At 40.0% G+C, this 13,646-nt stretch overlaps 1 protein-coding gene across 3 annotated transcripts in view; it reads right to left on the reverse strand.

The window, feature by feature from the left end:
• The window catches only part of slc12a5a (solute carrier family 12 member 5a), a 149,846-nt gene that overhangs the window by 40,201 nt on the left and 95,999 nt on the right, over positions 1-13,646 (reverse strand). For all 3 annotated transcript variants that reach the window (XM_027279551.1, XM_019258175.2, XM_019258177.2), the window contains exons 2-3: positions 9,025-9,125; positions 8,348-8,485 (exon numbers count right to left, since the gene is read on the reverse strand). In XM_027279551.1, the coding sequence (XP_027135352.1) occupies positions 8,348-8,485; positions 9,025-9,125 (239 nt within the window). The remainder of the gene's footprint in view (positions 1-8,347; positions 8,486-9,024; positions 9,126-13,646) is intronic.

Here is a 13,646-nt window from a genome sequence, read left to right on the forward strand (position 1 = left end):
TTTAAAAATGCTCATTTAAGCTTTCAAGAGCCATCTTTCATAATTACCGTCCTCTCAAAGAAACTAATGCGACATTGTTATAGTCGCAGAACCTCTTAGGGAGGAGGCTGTGGTGGGTTGACAAATCATGTTACTGTCGCGTTGAAAACTCAAACAAATTACCAGACAAGAGCATTCTGCTAAATCCTTGAGTTAGTTCAATGGGCACTTCTTTATATCTAGTGCCAGCGTTTTTAATTCATGCTACAGTATAAAGTTGTGAATTAAGGCAGGGAATAAAATATAGTCAAGATATGGTTAGGGTTAAGCCTCATGTCTACTTAAAGGGTTACATCATATCTATAGCTTCCTGGATGGCTAAAACTAGATTTAAGATGTTGGCTTTGTAACTTCAAGTGGTTGAGGTCAGACTCCAAAAAAGACTTCTTGGCCAACATGTTTAAATGTTCTATAACGTGGGTGCATGGCAACCATGGTATAGTTAGGTTTAGGGAAAGAATGTGGTCATGACAAATAAAATATGGTTACAATAGGATGCAAACTCCAGTCTCATGCATTACATGTCCACCAACTCACTACTAAATTAAGAGGCGTACTACTTATTTTTTTCAGCCATGGATAAGTATCAACAAAATTCTGCAGTCAACCTTGGTTTCTTTAAAACTTCACACTACACAGCAATGGTTTCCTAATCCTAAGCAATTTGTTCTCGCCAACACTGCCAACCTAGACTTGTTGCCTGTTCCAAGACACTTCTTTCTTTCCTTAAATCATTTATACCTACCTTGAAAACTAATTTTTTACTGTATATTATTTACCATGTATACTGTGCTGATCATTATTTTCCTCTCCTTCTCTCCTCTTACACTCCACAGTTTTTGACCCATTTATAGACATTTCCTGAACTGCTGAGGCTAGCGAAGGTAGCACTTTCTCTCTGCTAGACATTAGAGTTTGGAGAAGAGAAGTGTTAAAAAGCGAAGGTGAAAGCAACTTCATATCCTTGGCTAGCTGCGGGGGACAGAAAATGAAACAGGGCATAGGAATAGAGGGAGAAATGTGGGGAGACTACATACATCTAAAAGGTGTTGCAGAAGAGAGGAAAGGAAACGTCCAGGCCCTCAGGCTCTGGGACACCCTACCAACCTGCTTAGGCTGGCAAAATCTCTTTAAAATCACTTCTTACAAGATTCTTTTTTATGTTCTCCAGAGAGACCTGAATCTACTTCACATTGAAAACCCTCTGGATCTGTTGTCCGATGTTTTTTAATTCCTTATTGTAGCTGCATCTGTTTGTAGGCCTTCTGATGTACAACGATTACTGCAGGATCACAGTATATGAAATTCATTACAAATTCATTCACAATTTATCAAAACATTGTGAAACGATACAATAGAACACGACATGATACAACACGATACGATACAACACGATACGATACAACACGACACAATACAATATGATACGGTATGATACAATACAACACATTATGATTACGATGCAAGGCAAGGAAAGAAGAAGATTGGAGACGAGAGGAGAGACGAGGGGGAGGAAGGAAATGAGAGGTGCATGAACGCTTAAGGTTTTATTACTATGGAGGCAGAGACAGAAACATGAAGTGGAGTGGGTGAGGTAGAAGGAGGGAGTGAAGGAGGCTAATGACAGTGAGGGAGACAAACTGGGAGCTTGTACCGCCATCTCCACGCTCCACTGGCCAAACAGGAGCTGATAGGGCAAATGTGTTTCTGCTCAGGTGTGCTGAATTATTAAACAGACGGCGAGAGGAGAGGCCAGCGAATATCAGCCTCTGTGACCGGCTGTAGATGAACCTAGATGATGTCACTCCACGGTCAACACTGTGTGTCTGTGTGTGTGTAGAGGCGTTATCCACTAGTTAAATGTAAAACACTCACAGTTATTGTCTTCAGTGATGCTGAAGGTTCACCCCCCTGAAAAAGCGTCTACACGTGTTACTAGAATATTCTAGGTTAAAAGGCTCCACAAAGCCTCATGTGTTCCCACCAGTTGTGAAACCTCTATTTAGCTGCACTATCACATTCAAGACTAAAAGTCTCCTTATCCACTAATGCACATGTGCTGCTGAAAGAAAGATACACTCAGTCTCTTGCTCTCTGAAATTCAGGTCAGCAGTTGGATACAGGACAGGTGAGCTGAAAATGTATTCGACGCTGCAAAAACTCAAATACAGCCACTATGAATCTTAAAACTAACAATCAAGAGACAAATTACATAAAAGTTCTTGAAGCTGGATAATTTATTTTTACATTAGCTCGATCAAGTTTGATAATATAATGCAAATGGAGCTTGACAAGACTATTAATCTTGGAGGAAGAAAACAAGATTTAACAGCCTGAAATAAGATATTATGAGTTTTTTGAATTGTCCTTTGTTCAGTGTTGTATAGCTGAAACCATTTGTGAATAATCCATGTTTTTTTTTTATGTAAGAATTCAAAAAATCTGCTGGTTGCAGCTTCTCAGATCAGAGAATGTGCTGCTTTTCTTTGTCACATATGACTGTAACTCAAATTTCTGTGAATTTCTGTTTGTTTCTTTAATCTTTGCTTGGACAAAACAAGACATCTGAAGACATCATCTTGGGATACAAAAAGCGCTGTTTCACTATTTTTTGACATTTCATAGACTACATGATTAATCACTAATGAAAGTAATTAGAAGCCTTACACTGTAGAAACCTCCTCTATGCCCGTTAACTAAATGTCTTAACCAAATGGACAAAATGTGAGGTGTAAAATTAACTGTGCTGTGAACCCATGTGCACCCTGCTGTAATATACAACACAAACTGACATTAACCAGGGTACATCCTACAAAAGGCTGCTTATGGGAATACTTTTCTGATGCCTCGGTCTAATGAGAGACGGAGCGAACGAGGGAGCAGAGGGTCAAAGATAAGAGCAGGGATCGTAAAACAACTAAAAGGGAAACAACATTTATGTGAGGGAACATTACACTGTAAATAAAAAGCTTGGACAAAGAGCATATGGAATAAAGTTCCTGTAATTCTTGGCAAGACCACTCGGTGAGAAAATTACCTGAATAAAAACAAGGTTTGTTTTGTGCTTAGTTTGGTCAATACACACAAGATTAGGGAACACATTCTACTGTATATGGTACGCTGGATTTTATGGTACAAACAAAATATAAGAAACCATGAGCTCAGCATTTTTTCTGAACTATTAAAGGCCAAGTTAGAAATGTTGGCACTTTCATAGGCACAGATTTTCTAATTTTACCCTCATCTCCGGCAAGATCAACTACTGCAGAGGTCCCTTGTTGTATTTCCCCATAAAGATCATTAGAAGACATATTCAGGACGCTGCCATATTTCTAATACAAACCAGGAGAACTGAACATTACTCCTGTTTTTAAATTGTCCACAATGGCTCCCATTTAGTTATGGAGCAGATTTTAAAGCGCAACCCAACTTTACAAATCACTACCAAACTATGCTGAAATTCATTCCTGATGATTAATAATATAAGGCTTACATGGCTCTCTAATCTTTAGGGACCAAACATAGAAAATTTATTTAGCTTCTGTGCTGAACACAGATGGTGCGACTGTATCAAACTGTACTGGACTACATTGCTACATGCTGTAAACAAAAAGCACTGATATATTGTTGCTTTATAAAGTTTATATAATATTAATGATTAAAGATTCAGAGCAACATTATCATTCATTTAGAGTTGTGTTTCTGGCCACCTGGTGAATATCAGTCTAATGTTTGCTCTCTTTTTTGGTCTTTACCAACTCCTGAGGGAAATATCTGGTTATTTAGCTGCTAAATGCTTCACCATGGTATCTAGCTAGTTGCAATTTTTTTTCTGTGAGGAGTTGCTTTGCGGATACTATCAAAGGGTTTTTGCTTACATCACCTTCAGTAACAGTGAACAGGAAGAGTAAAGTTGTGAGCTAAAAGATGTTAAAATACACCACTGAGTAAGGAGAGAATTCTCTGTGGGGTTTTCACCAGCAGCTTCTTTCACATAAATAGTCATTGTTATGATAAAAATATTGATTTCAGCTGTTGTTCTAAATCCATTTATGTGGCTCACGTAAAACACCTGAATAGCTCCTGTGTTTGAAAGATGCTGTGTGAATAAACTTGCCTTGTTATGTTAGATTTCAAACGAGCGAGGTCAGGGAGGAGAAAATTGCCGGCAGATTAACTGTGACTGGTTTCCACCGTAACCTGCACGACCTCCAGACTGCTCCCTCATGTCACATGCCAACCAAATCTCTAATCTTGGCCTCCACGCTGTGACAAAGAAAGCCCGCTGCCTCTCTCACAACTCACTCACTCGCACACTCAAGGGAGCGATGATGAAGGAGATGTGGAGGAAGGGAGGGAGAAGGAGAGAGAGGGAGTGGAGCGAGAAATAGAGAGGGAAGGCGATAGTGAGAGCGAGAGAGAGAGAGAGAGAGAGAGAGAGAGAGAGAGAGAGAGAGAGAGGGGTCGCTGTGTGAGCGATAAAACGCCACAGGCTGCCCTAATGAAAAGCCTCTCATGGCGATGGAGAGATTGCCTGTGGAATGGGCTGCTGATTGGAGAAGCAGCAGCTTGGTGCAGTGTACGGACTAATTAAAGTATTGAAGGGGTTGGGGTGACAAGGGGGAAGATTAGACCTGCTCCCAGGGTTAGCTGAGCTGAGGAGAGCCAGACAAATACACCACACATCTGGGACAACTGGGAGGGATGGGATACGAGCGAACACTTCTACATTGAAGTCATTTTGAACCCATGCCGAGCTCCCATGTGGATACTGTTGTTGTCTGAAGCTGTTACCTGCATTATTTGTACAATCAAGACATAAAGCAGCTTTACAACCTCTTTAAAGTTTACATCGCTTTTTTGAAACCACGTTTCCATTACTCTTGATAAGCCACAGATCTCAATGTCATCTGTTTTTATGAGGCCTAATTCTTACTCACAGTAAAGTCTGAGGTTGATCCACTGTTATGATAAAAATATTGATTTCAGCTGTTTATGTAAAACACCTGAATAGCTCCTGTGTTTGAAAGATGCTGTGTGAATAAACTTGCCTTGTTATGTTAGATTTCAAATGAACGAGGTCAGGTAGGAGAAAATTGCCGGCAGATTAACTGTGACTGGTTTCCACCGTAACCTGCACGACCTCCAGACTGCTCCCTCATGTCACATGCCAACTAAATCTCTAATCTTGGCCTCGACGCTGCAACAAAACTTGACAAACTGAGAAATTTCTGGAAAGAGAGGTTGCTGTTGATGTTTTTTAAATGTAATTTCTGGGGGCAGAAGTCTCAAACTTGCAAATAACAAGGCTACATATCACAAGAATCGAGTGAAAAAATATTGTATTATAATATTTTTGCCCATTTGGGTGAACTATGAAATTTGACTGTGGTTTATCACATATTTATGAGCATTGTGCTCAAATCACTTGATGTCAAACTCACCCAAAGAGGTTGGGCCCATCATTACTGTCTGTCAAATCCTTCTATGGAGCCATCAAGCTGTTCTGTTCTTTTGCACTTAGATCTTTATTCTTTACCTTTGAAATAGCAGTTTGACAGGAAATTCTTGGTTACTTACTTTCCTGGTGCATTGATCCACATCTTATGAGCCTTCATCAGTGAATATAGTCTGCTTAGTTGTCAGTGATATGATTTTGTTTGGTTTTTAACAAGACTAATGCTGTGTCTCAATTCTTGTACTTACACTTGCTATTTTGAGTATAAAAGTGTGTTCATACTGTCAATTATGGCAACAAAAAATAACTGTACCTAGAGAGTGCTCTCATGACAGTCAAAAAGTTGAGTATGGACACCTTCAATGGTCGCCATTACTTTGTAGTGGAAGGGGAACGACCACTGGCTTTGTTGATGCTAATGCTCCACCCAGTTGCATTTCAGCAAGAAGAAGAACATGTTGCGATCATGTGCACAGTGGGCGTTCTCCAAATGAGACAACACAACTCTGTTGAAATTAATACACAACGGCAGGAAGTATAGGGTACACAGTGTACTACATAAAAGTTTACTAATGGAAGTATCCAGATTGAGACAAAGCATAAGGGTCTATAGCTTTGGTAGTCGCTCAGTGAGGCTGAACTTTGATTGCTAATGTCAACATGCTAACATGCTCACAGTTATACTCGTTACCATATTCAGCGTCTTAGCTTAGCTGTTAGCATGCCAACATTTAATAACTAACACTAAACAACTGAGGATCATGTGAATGTCATTGGTTTTTGCATCGTTTCGACCTGATGATGGCAGTAAAGATAAATGATCGCCAAAGTTATAACAGTTTATCCTGAGGGGAACATGAATGACAACCCGTTCAATAACTTTGAAGACATGTCGACCTGCTGGTGGTGCTTAAGGAAAAGTCAGATGATCATTAACGGCATGAGGTTTTATCATCTTAGGGTGAAGAATGTTTGCATAAAATCTCACAGTGATCCAAATAGTTGTTGAGATATTTTAGTCTTGACTAAAGCGGTCAAGTGACACTGCCATCCCTTGAGTCATGCTGCAAGTAGCTACAAATTTTAAATTTAGGTCAGGTGATAACAAATGAACTATCTCCATGACAAATGAGCAAACTCTGCCTGCTGATGAGACTCAAACTTTTAGTAAATGGACCTTGTAATGGGAAAAAAAATGTTCTCAGTATTTATGCACTTTAACAGCCTGTTTTTGTTCAGCATAAGAAAGACACACATGCAGAATTCAATACAGTCACAAGGTCGATGGTACCTACATTTCTTATCTGCACTGTCGGTTTAAATGTTTCCACTGAGGATCTACTGAATATCTACAGGACTCATCTGGATTCACAGTGGGGGTAGTAGACAGTATTTCAGATAAGCACGCTGGCATCCAAGGTCATTATCAGTGATTCACTTCAAGGTGAGAAACAAGAAGAAAACCTGTCTGAAAATAAAGCAGCCGGGGTCAAAGGTCATAGAAAAGCTGTCAACCTGTCACTGCTGTGGACACTCACAACTGTGTTTTTACCTCATGGTGTGTTTTCCACATGGTCTGGAGTTACAGAGTTTTTCCACATTCATTTCAGGTAACTTCTTTCATTACTTAAATTATCATCATCATTATCGCTCGTCTTACATTTCAGCTTTGCAATGTCACATCTCGCCTTGCTGCTAAAACCATCGTTTCCCACGGGATTAATAATGTATCTGCCTGTCTGTCTATCAAGCACCGAGGAAAGAAATATAAAAGCCTGAAAAGTAAACTCCTTCCTGCTGGCATCTCAACACCCAACAGTAGAAAATACCAGGGGATGATGTGGAAGGAACTCATTAGTGAGTGGCATTTAAGATGCAATCCAGTAACATGAACAGGGGATTTATAATATCAACAGAGCGTGATTGACAAGTTCTAAACTGATGGATGTTTTCCTTCTCTCTAGTGAGTATGTTAATAAAACAATCAAAAACTCTGCTATTAGAGATTCATGATGTAATCTAACAGAAAGTACAAATCTATATTTGGCAACACTTAATGACCGTCCCTTAGCAACAAGCGTAACAACCCTTTCTCAGGTGAACAAGTTGTCCAGGGTGCGCAATAAACAATATTACAGCAGCAAATGTAAATCAACAGCAAAGTGATTTATCTAGGCATGTTGCATCATTCGAGTAAGTTAATTCGAGTAATTTGTTTTAGGAGGAGTACTTTTCCAAACTAAAAACCTGCTGTTGTAAGTGCATACAGCTTAAATTATCATTATTATTTATATTGTAGTCAGTAAAATCATTCGGCTTCTTTATCAAGCTGGAACGTGATAAGAGTATGCCCCTCCTAAGCACACCGTTGGGTGTATATTTTAATGCTTCTACAAAAAGATGATGAACACCTCAGCATTATAATGCATCATAGAAATTATTATGCACAATGACCCCAGAAAACGCATTAGTGCTTTTGTGTTTACTGCAGCACACTTAGAGCTAATCGTTGGCAGTTTTTTATTGATTTACAGGAGAAATACAAGGATTTTAATTGAAAAAGGAGTAGGTAGGTTTCACCTGATTCACCTGACATCTTCATGCATCGAGAATATGTTCTGTGTGCTGCTATAGAAACAGCACAATGATTTAAGTGACTGAGATAGAAGATAAAGTCATTTTATCTGCCAGAAACAGATAAAATGACTTTTCTGCAATTTTTTCTGTGTAATTACCAATATACACTACTGTTATAGACTGTAACCAAATTTAACATAACAAGTCAAACTGTAAAAATGTTGAGTACACTGTATACTATGTATGTATTTATCCATGGATTTTCCTTCATACCTTGACAGGTTTCTTGCGCGATGACTCAGCCTCATTGTTCTCAGCCTCCTCGTGCTCCTTGCTACCTTGGGGCAGGTTGGAGTAGTTGGCCAGGCTGCTGAGAAGAGACGACACCATGGGACTGGTGTCCATCTCCTCCTGCAGAGACACAAACACAAACACAAACAGGAAGGCTAGAGTCAGTGTTGTCATCAGGGTTTTGACATTTTCGGTACAGCTGCGTTTGACATTTTCATCTGGCCAGCTGAGCCAGGCACTGTAACATTAATATTGTACTGTACTCGGTAAGTAATACCACTTCAGTCAATGTGCTACACCGCTTTTGTAAATTCCAACCCAACCGGAAAACTAACACAAACTGCTTACACGATACATTTTCTGATTTTGTTTTCTCTTTTCTTGTGTAATCTAGAAATCCCACTGAGGACACAATGTAAATACAGTTGTGCAGACTTGTGGCAAATTGCCTCGTTAAAGTTCTTTCCTGTAGCAGTGTGAGATTTGCTTGCATTAACCTGAAGTTCCCACATGCCCTTCACGTGGTAATTACCCTCATTAATCGATGTCAGCGCCTCTATTCAATCACAGGATTGTGAGAATGAATGTATCCCGCTTCTTATGATCCCACCTGATTGTTTGCGTTAGTAAATCAATGTGTGCAGAATATCGGACCGTACCTCAAACAAGGCCATGTTCTTGCCGTCATACTGCTGGCTCTTCTCTGCGGCAGCATCACTGCTGTTGATGAAGGGGCTGCTCTCCTTGGGATTACTGTCACCTGGAAGAAACAGACACACACACACCTCCACTTTTAGTCTGGACTGAAATAAAACAGACACCAGCAGCGATATAATGAGTGTCTAAAATAACCATTTTGTATGCTAATAACTTTCAAGAATAGACCGTCTTTTATTTATTCGTTAATCTATTGTTTAAACAAAGAACTGTCTCCTCAAACTAGAGGACATCTGCCAGGAAAGGAGGGGATGCTTGTCGTCTCCACAAAGCACCCATAGTCAAAAATGCAGAGAAACAGAACCACAGCTAATGGAGCATGCATTCACAATATGTGCAGTGCTATATATTCCATATGGCCAGAGGAGGAACACAAACTGGAACGTCTCAATCAGTTTTTTCGCTACTCTGACAAATGACGACATCACAAGTTTGAGCGCCGAACACAGAGAAATAATAACAAATGTTCAAACGCTCTGCAGCTTTTTACCCTCAAAACACAGAATGGTAAAAAGAGTGTGATGTCATCTAGGTGACAGCTTGCCGTAGGCATCATGACTGCATCAAGAAGCATCTGTCTACAAGTTCACAGTCTAAGGCACAAGACAAATCTTTACAATAAATAAATCTTGAAAAACAGACAGTACTGAAAGGACAGTGTCCATCTCTTGGGAGATTTATTGATCAGACTCTCTGCAAGATCATCGACAAGTTCATTGATTTCCAATTGAAGTTTGAAAATGGATCACAAACACCAGACGTGGGTCGATTTATTTCTGCTGTGTGACTATTTCACACATTGTACGGATGAATAAAAAAAACTCAACACTCCTTATTTCTCTCTCCAGGGGAGAGATTTTTGGTTTTTGTTGAGTGCTGACACTTCAAGAGTTACAGAAACAAAACTGACCCTAAGTATCACAGGGACGAGAGTGAGAAAGAGGAGAGAATCAGCCGACCTTGATCGATGTTAACATGCTGATAATGCAAACTCAACACTTTCTGAAGCACTTTCTGTTTTTATAGCAAAAGCCCTGCAGCAAATAAAGCGCTTTATTGTGAAGTAACTGCAGGAAGTCTTGAGTAATTGTCACAAACTTCATTAGCGACAGCTGGAAGTTTTGGACCTTTGAAATTCTGGTCATCTTTTAGCTTAAAACCTTGTTTGTCGATTACAACTGCAGGTGTAGAAGCTACAAAAACTTCAGTTTGGGCTGCACTGACTGTTCACCTACATGGTTGTGGTGTAGGCACATTTGTTACAGTTAAAAAGAGCCTCTGCAATCGTGTTCATCATAGTAAGCGAGCTGCAACTAATAATGATTTTAATTACTGATGAATCTGTTTTTCCCCCTTTAGTTTAGTTTGAAAAATTATATTTATTTTTTTCAAAATAATACAAAAACAGAGAAAAGCAACAAGTGAACATATTCATGTAGATAATCATGCAATCATAATCACAATAAATCAAATACTACTAACTCTTTGCTCACATTAGTGTTAAAGCATCTTAAACACATCTAGAAAACAAAAATAGGAAAAAAATGAAAACACATTTGAGTCTGACTTGATTTAACACAGTTGACTGCAGAGGTTGAACCCCTGCAGAAACACTGCAGTCCGCGTACCATGACGACCTCATGTGACTCATGTGGACACCTGACAGCCAGCCTTAAACTGCTTCCTGACCAGACATTTTATCTTGTCTAGAAATATAATTAAATTCTGAATCACTTTATCCACCAACAAAGGTCTTGGCGACAAAAGGCGGCACACAGTAAGCTGTCTTATTTGCGCCTTACCCTCGAGCGTCTCTTGAGGGAGACAGCAGATTGCTCTCCCTTTGGCTCTCAGTCCTGTCTTGGACCGATCACCATGAGACCAAGTTATTTATAGCCAGGATGCTGCAGCCATGTGCCATGACGTCGTGGCACCGCTAACAGCCGGCACACTGTTCTACAGAGACAGAGCAATAGGGCCACCACTCAGACGGGGACAGTGAGGGGGAAAAAAAAGGGCCATGCATGAAGATTGGGGGCACGAAAAGAGCACAGGAAGAAGCAGGCGCAGGAGATGTTAATACAAAGAGAATGAGGGTGCAGATGGGAGACACAGATAGATGGGGCAGGAGTGAATAGTGACAGGGAGAGAGACACACACACACACAGACGAGATGGACTCAGACAAAGAGGAAGCAACAGGAACCTGAGGAGGGAGACGGGGAAGAGAGACACACTTATGTCTCTCTCTGACCGTAAATGTAAAAAGCCTCTGCTGCACTTAAGGTTGAGCTCACTTTGACCTGCAGGTTAAAACATAACACAGCGGTTAAAAGGGAGGCTGGAGCATCCTGCGGAGGGTTTTCACAACACGTGGATTATTTAGTTGTTTGAACTATTTTTACCTCTTCAGACCCCGTGAGGATGATATACCTCTATGATATAAGAGTGGTACTATCGGGCTTGTTGCACACAGGAAGATGAGATAAATATGAATGAATATAGATGGACACGTGAACAGAGGGAAAGGTACTGAACTCATTAATGCATGAATACACCGACAGACACACACACTAAAACCACTCACTATACCGCAGTTACTATATTTATCTCGTGCCATTTGTGCCATTGTCCTAATTCAAAGCGCTACATAAAAACTTTACATACACAGACCAACACACTCTTTCATACAAAGAGCACTTCTTAAAGGATCAAGAGGATGAGTTCAGAGTCTCAGAACGCATGCACACACACACACACACACACACGCACACACATACACACATACACACAAACACTGCTGTATATCTGAAGGACTTATGCCCCAAAAACAGCATCTCTATCCTATCACTTATCTCTCCCCGGCCCATTTCTTCTCACTGTCTAATAATTAAAACTCCATTATCAAAGCAATGATGGATACCCCTTTTTTGGAGAAATGACAGCGCCTAAAAGAGTTTTGCTCTGACCGCATCTCCCCAAGCAGCTTATCCTCCTTCAATCTGATGGGATCTGTCCAACAATGGCTCTCACTATCAAAGCCTCTCCCTATCTATGTTCAAAATCCAGAGCTCTACTGCTCACTGAGCATGCGATCGACGTCCAAATCCTCCAAGAAAACAGAAACACAGAGTCTACTCTTCTCTCATTTTCTTGTCTCACACAGTACACAGTGGAAGTTTATTGTGAATGTGTGTTTATAACCTAGTTGGTGTCATGCCAAGTGAGAAGAAGATAAAATGATGTGTTTTACTATACAGATTCGTTTCTTGTGGTTCTCATTGGATTATTGTTTAATTTTCTAAATAAAGTGCCATGGTGGCTTGTTTGTAGCATGGGAGATAAAAATGCACTCAGGCCATTATTTTCAATGTTGTCAGTGTGCGACTGTACAAGCTGCAGCAGCACATTGCTCTGATTTTCTGCAAAGTTCAACTACATATAACTTTTAACTGAAGCCCAACCGAGACCAATACCGATTTTAGAGTGAAAAAAAAGACTGATTATTGATATGGCTTCTGATATAGCGAATGCTTGGACCTTTTCTATATGGATTGTTCAACAATCAAACAATATGCATCAATGCAAACAACTATGACTACTAATGACTATGCAAAGGTACTTTGAAGGCTGCTGTCTTTGACAAATTCATTTAAACAATATTTAAATTTAACAACCAATGAGGTGTAAATTATCTGTATGTAATATTATCTTCACCCTTCTTTTAACCCCCAAATGTTTTACCTAGATTTTACCTTGGACTCTGGGAAATATTGTATTGACTCAATGTTTGACTGATTAATTGGGAAAAAAAAAGAATAGACAATATTAGATTGATTGACCAAGTAGATGCAGATTCATTTTCTGTCAATCAGGGATTCAATGGATTGTTTCAGCTCTTAGAGATAGATTAATCAACACTAAAACTGAGGCTATGACGGTAACAATTTCACTATAGAGAAATATGGAGTTAATTGCACTATGCACAACATAACATATTAAATACCAACATTAGACTACAGATATAAATGTAATCTGCAGTCTTTTCCATTGTCTGTGAGTATGAGCTCCACCAGGACTCAAACACTTCCAGTGTTTGAGTGCAAACATAACTTTTACTGCAAATGAGTGGAGGTCTGGTACACCGCTCTCACTCGGACAATTCACAGTTTTTCCAACAGATCTTTGAACAGAGCCACAGAGGATTACTTGACTTTGTTTTATTGATCCTCCTTGTATGTTGGGTGGGTGGTGACAGCCTCGGTTATTGCTCTCTCGCTCTCTTCCAGCTCCGTGTCATGCTGCCATATCTGCTCTTTCTCTCTATGGACGGACTTCAAGCCAAAAGGGGTAAATGTTGATTCCTGAGGATCTGACTCAACAGGGACTCAGAAATCACTTGTTGATTTGGTGTGTGTGTGTGTGTGTGTGTGTGTGTGTGTGTGTGTGTGTGAACGTGTTTGTACCGTATATGTGGTGGCGCATATGCTTGGCTCAGACCCCACTAACAGGGGTGTGCAGCAGCAGCAGCAGCAGCAGCAGCAGAACGGCTGTGGCCAATTAAT

The sequence above is a fragment of the Larimichthys crocea genome, chromosome VI, assembly GCF_000972845.2.
Source record: "Larimichthys crocea isolate SSNF chromosome VI, L_crocea_2.0, whole genome shotgun sequence".
NCBI lineage: Eukaryota > Metazoa > Chordata > Actinopteri > Sciaenidae > Larimichthys > Larimichthys crocea.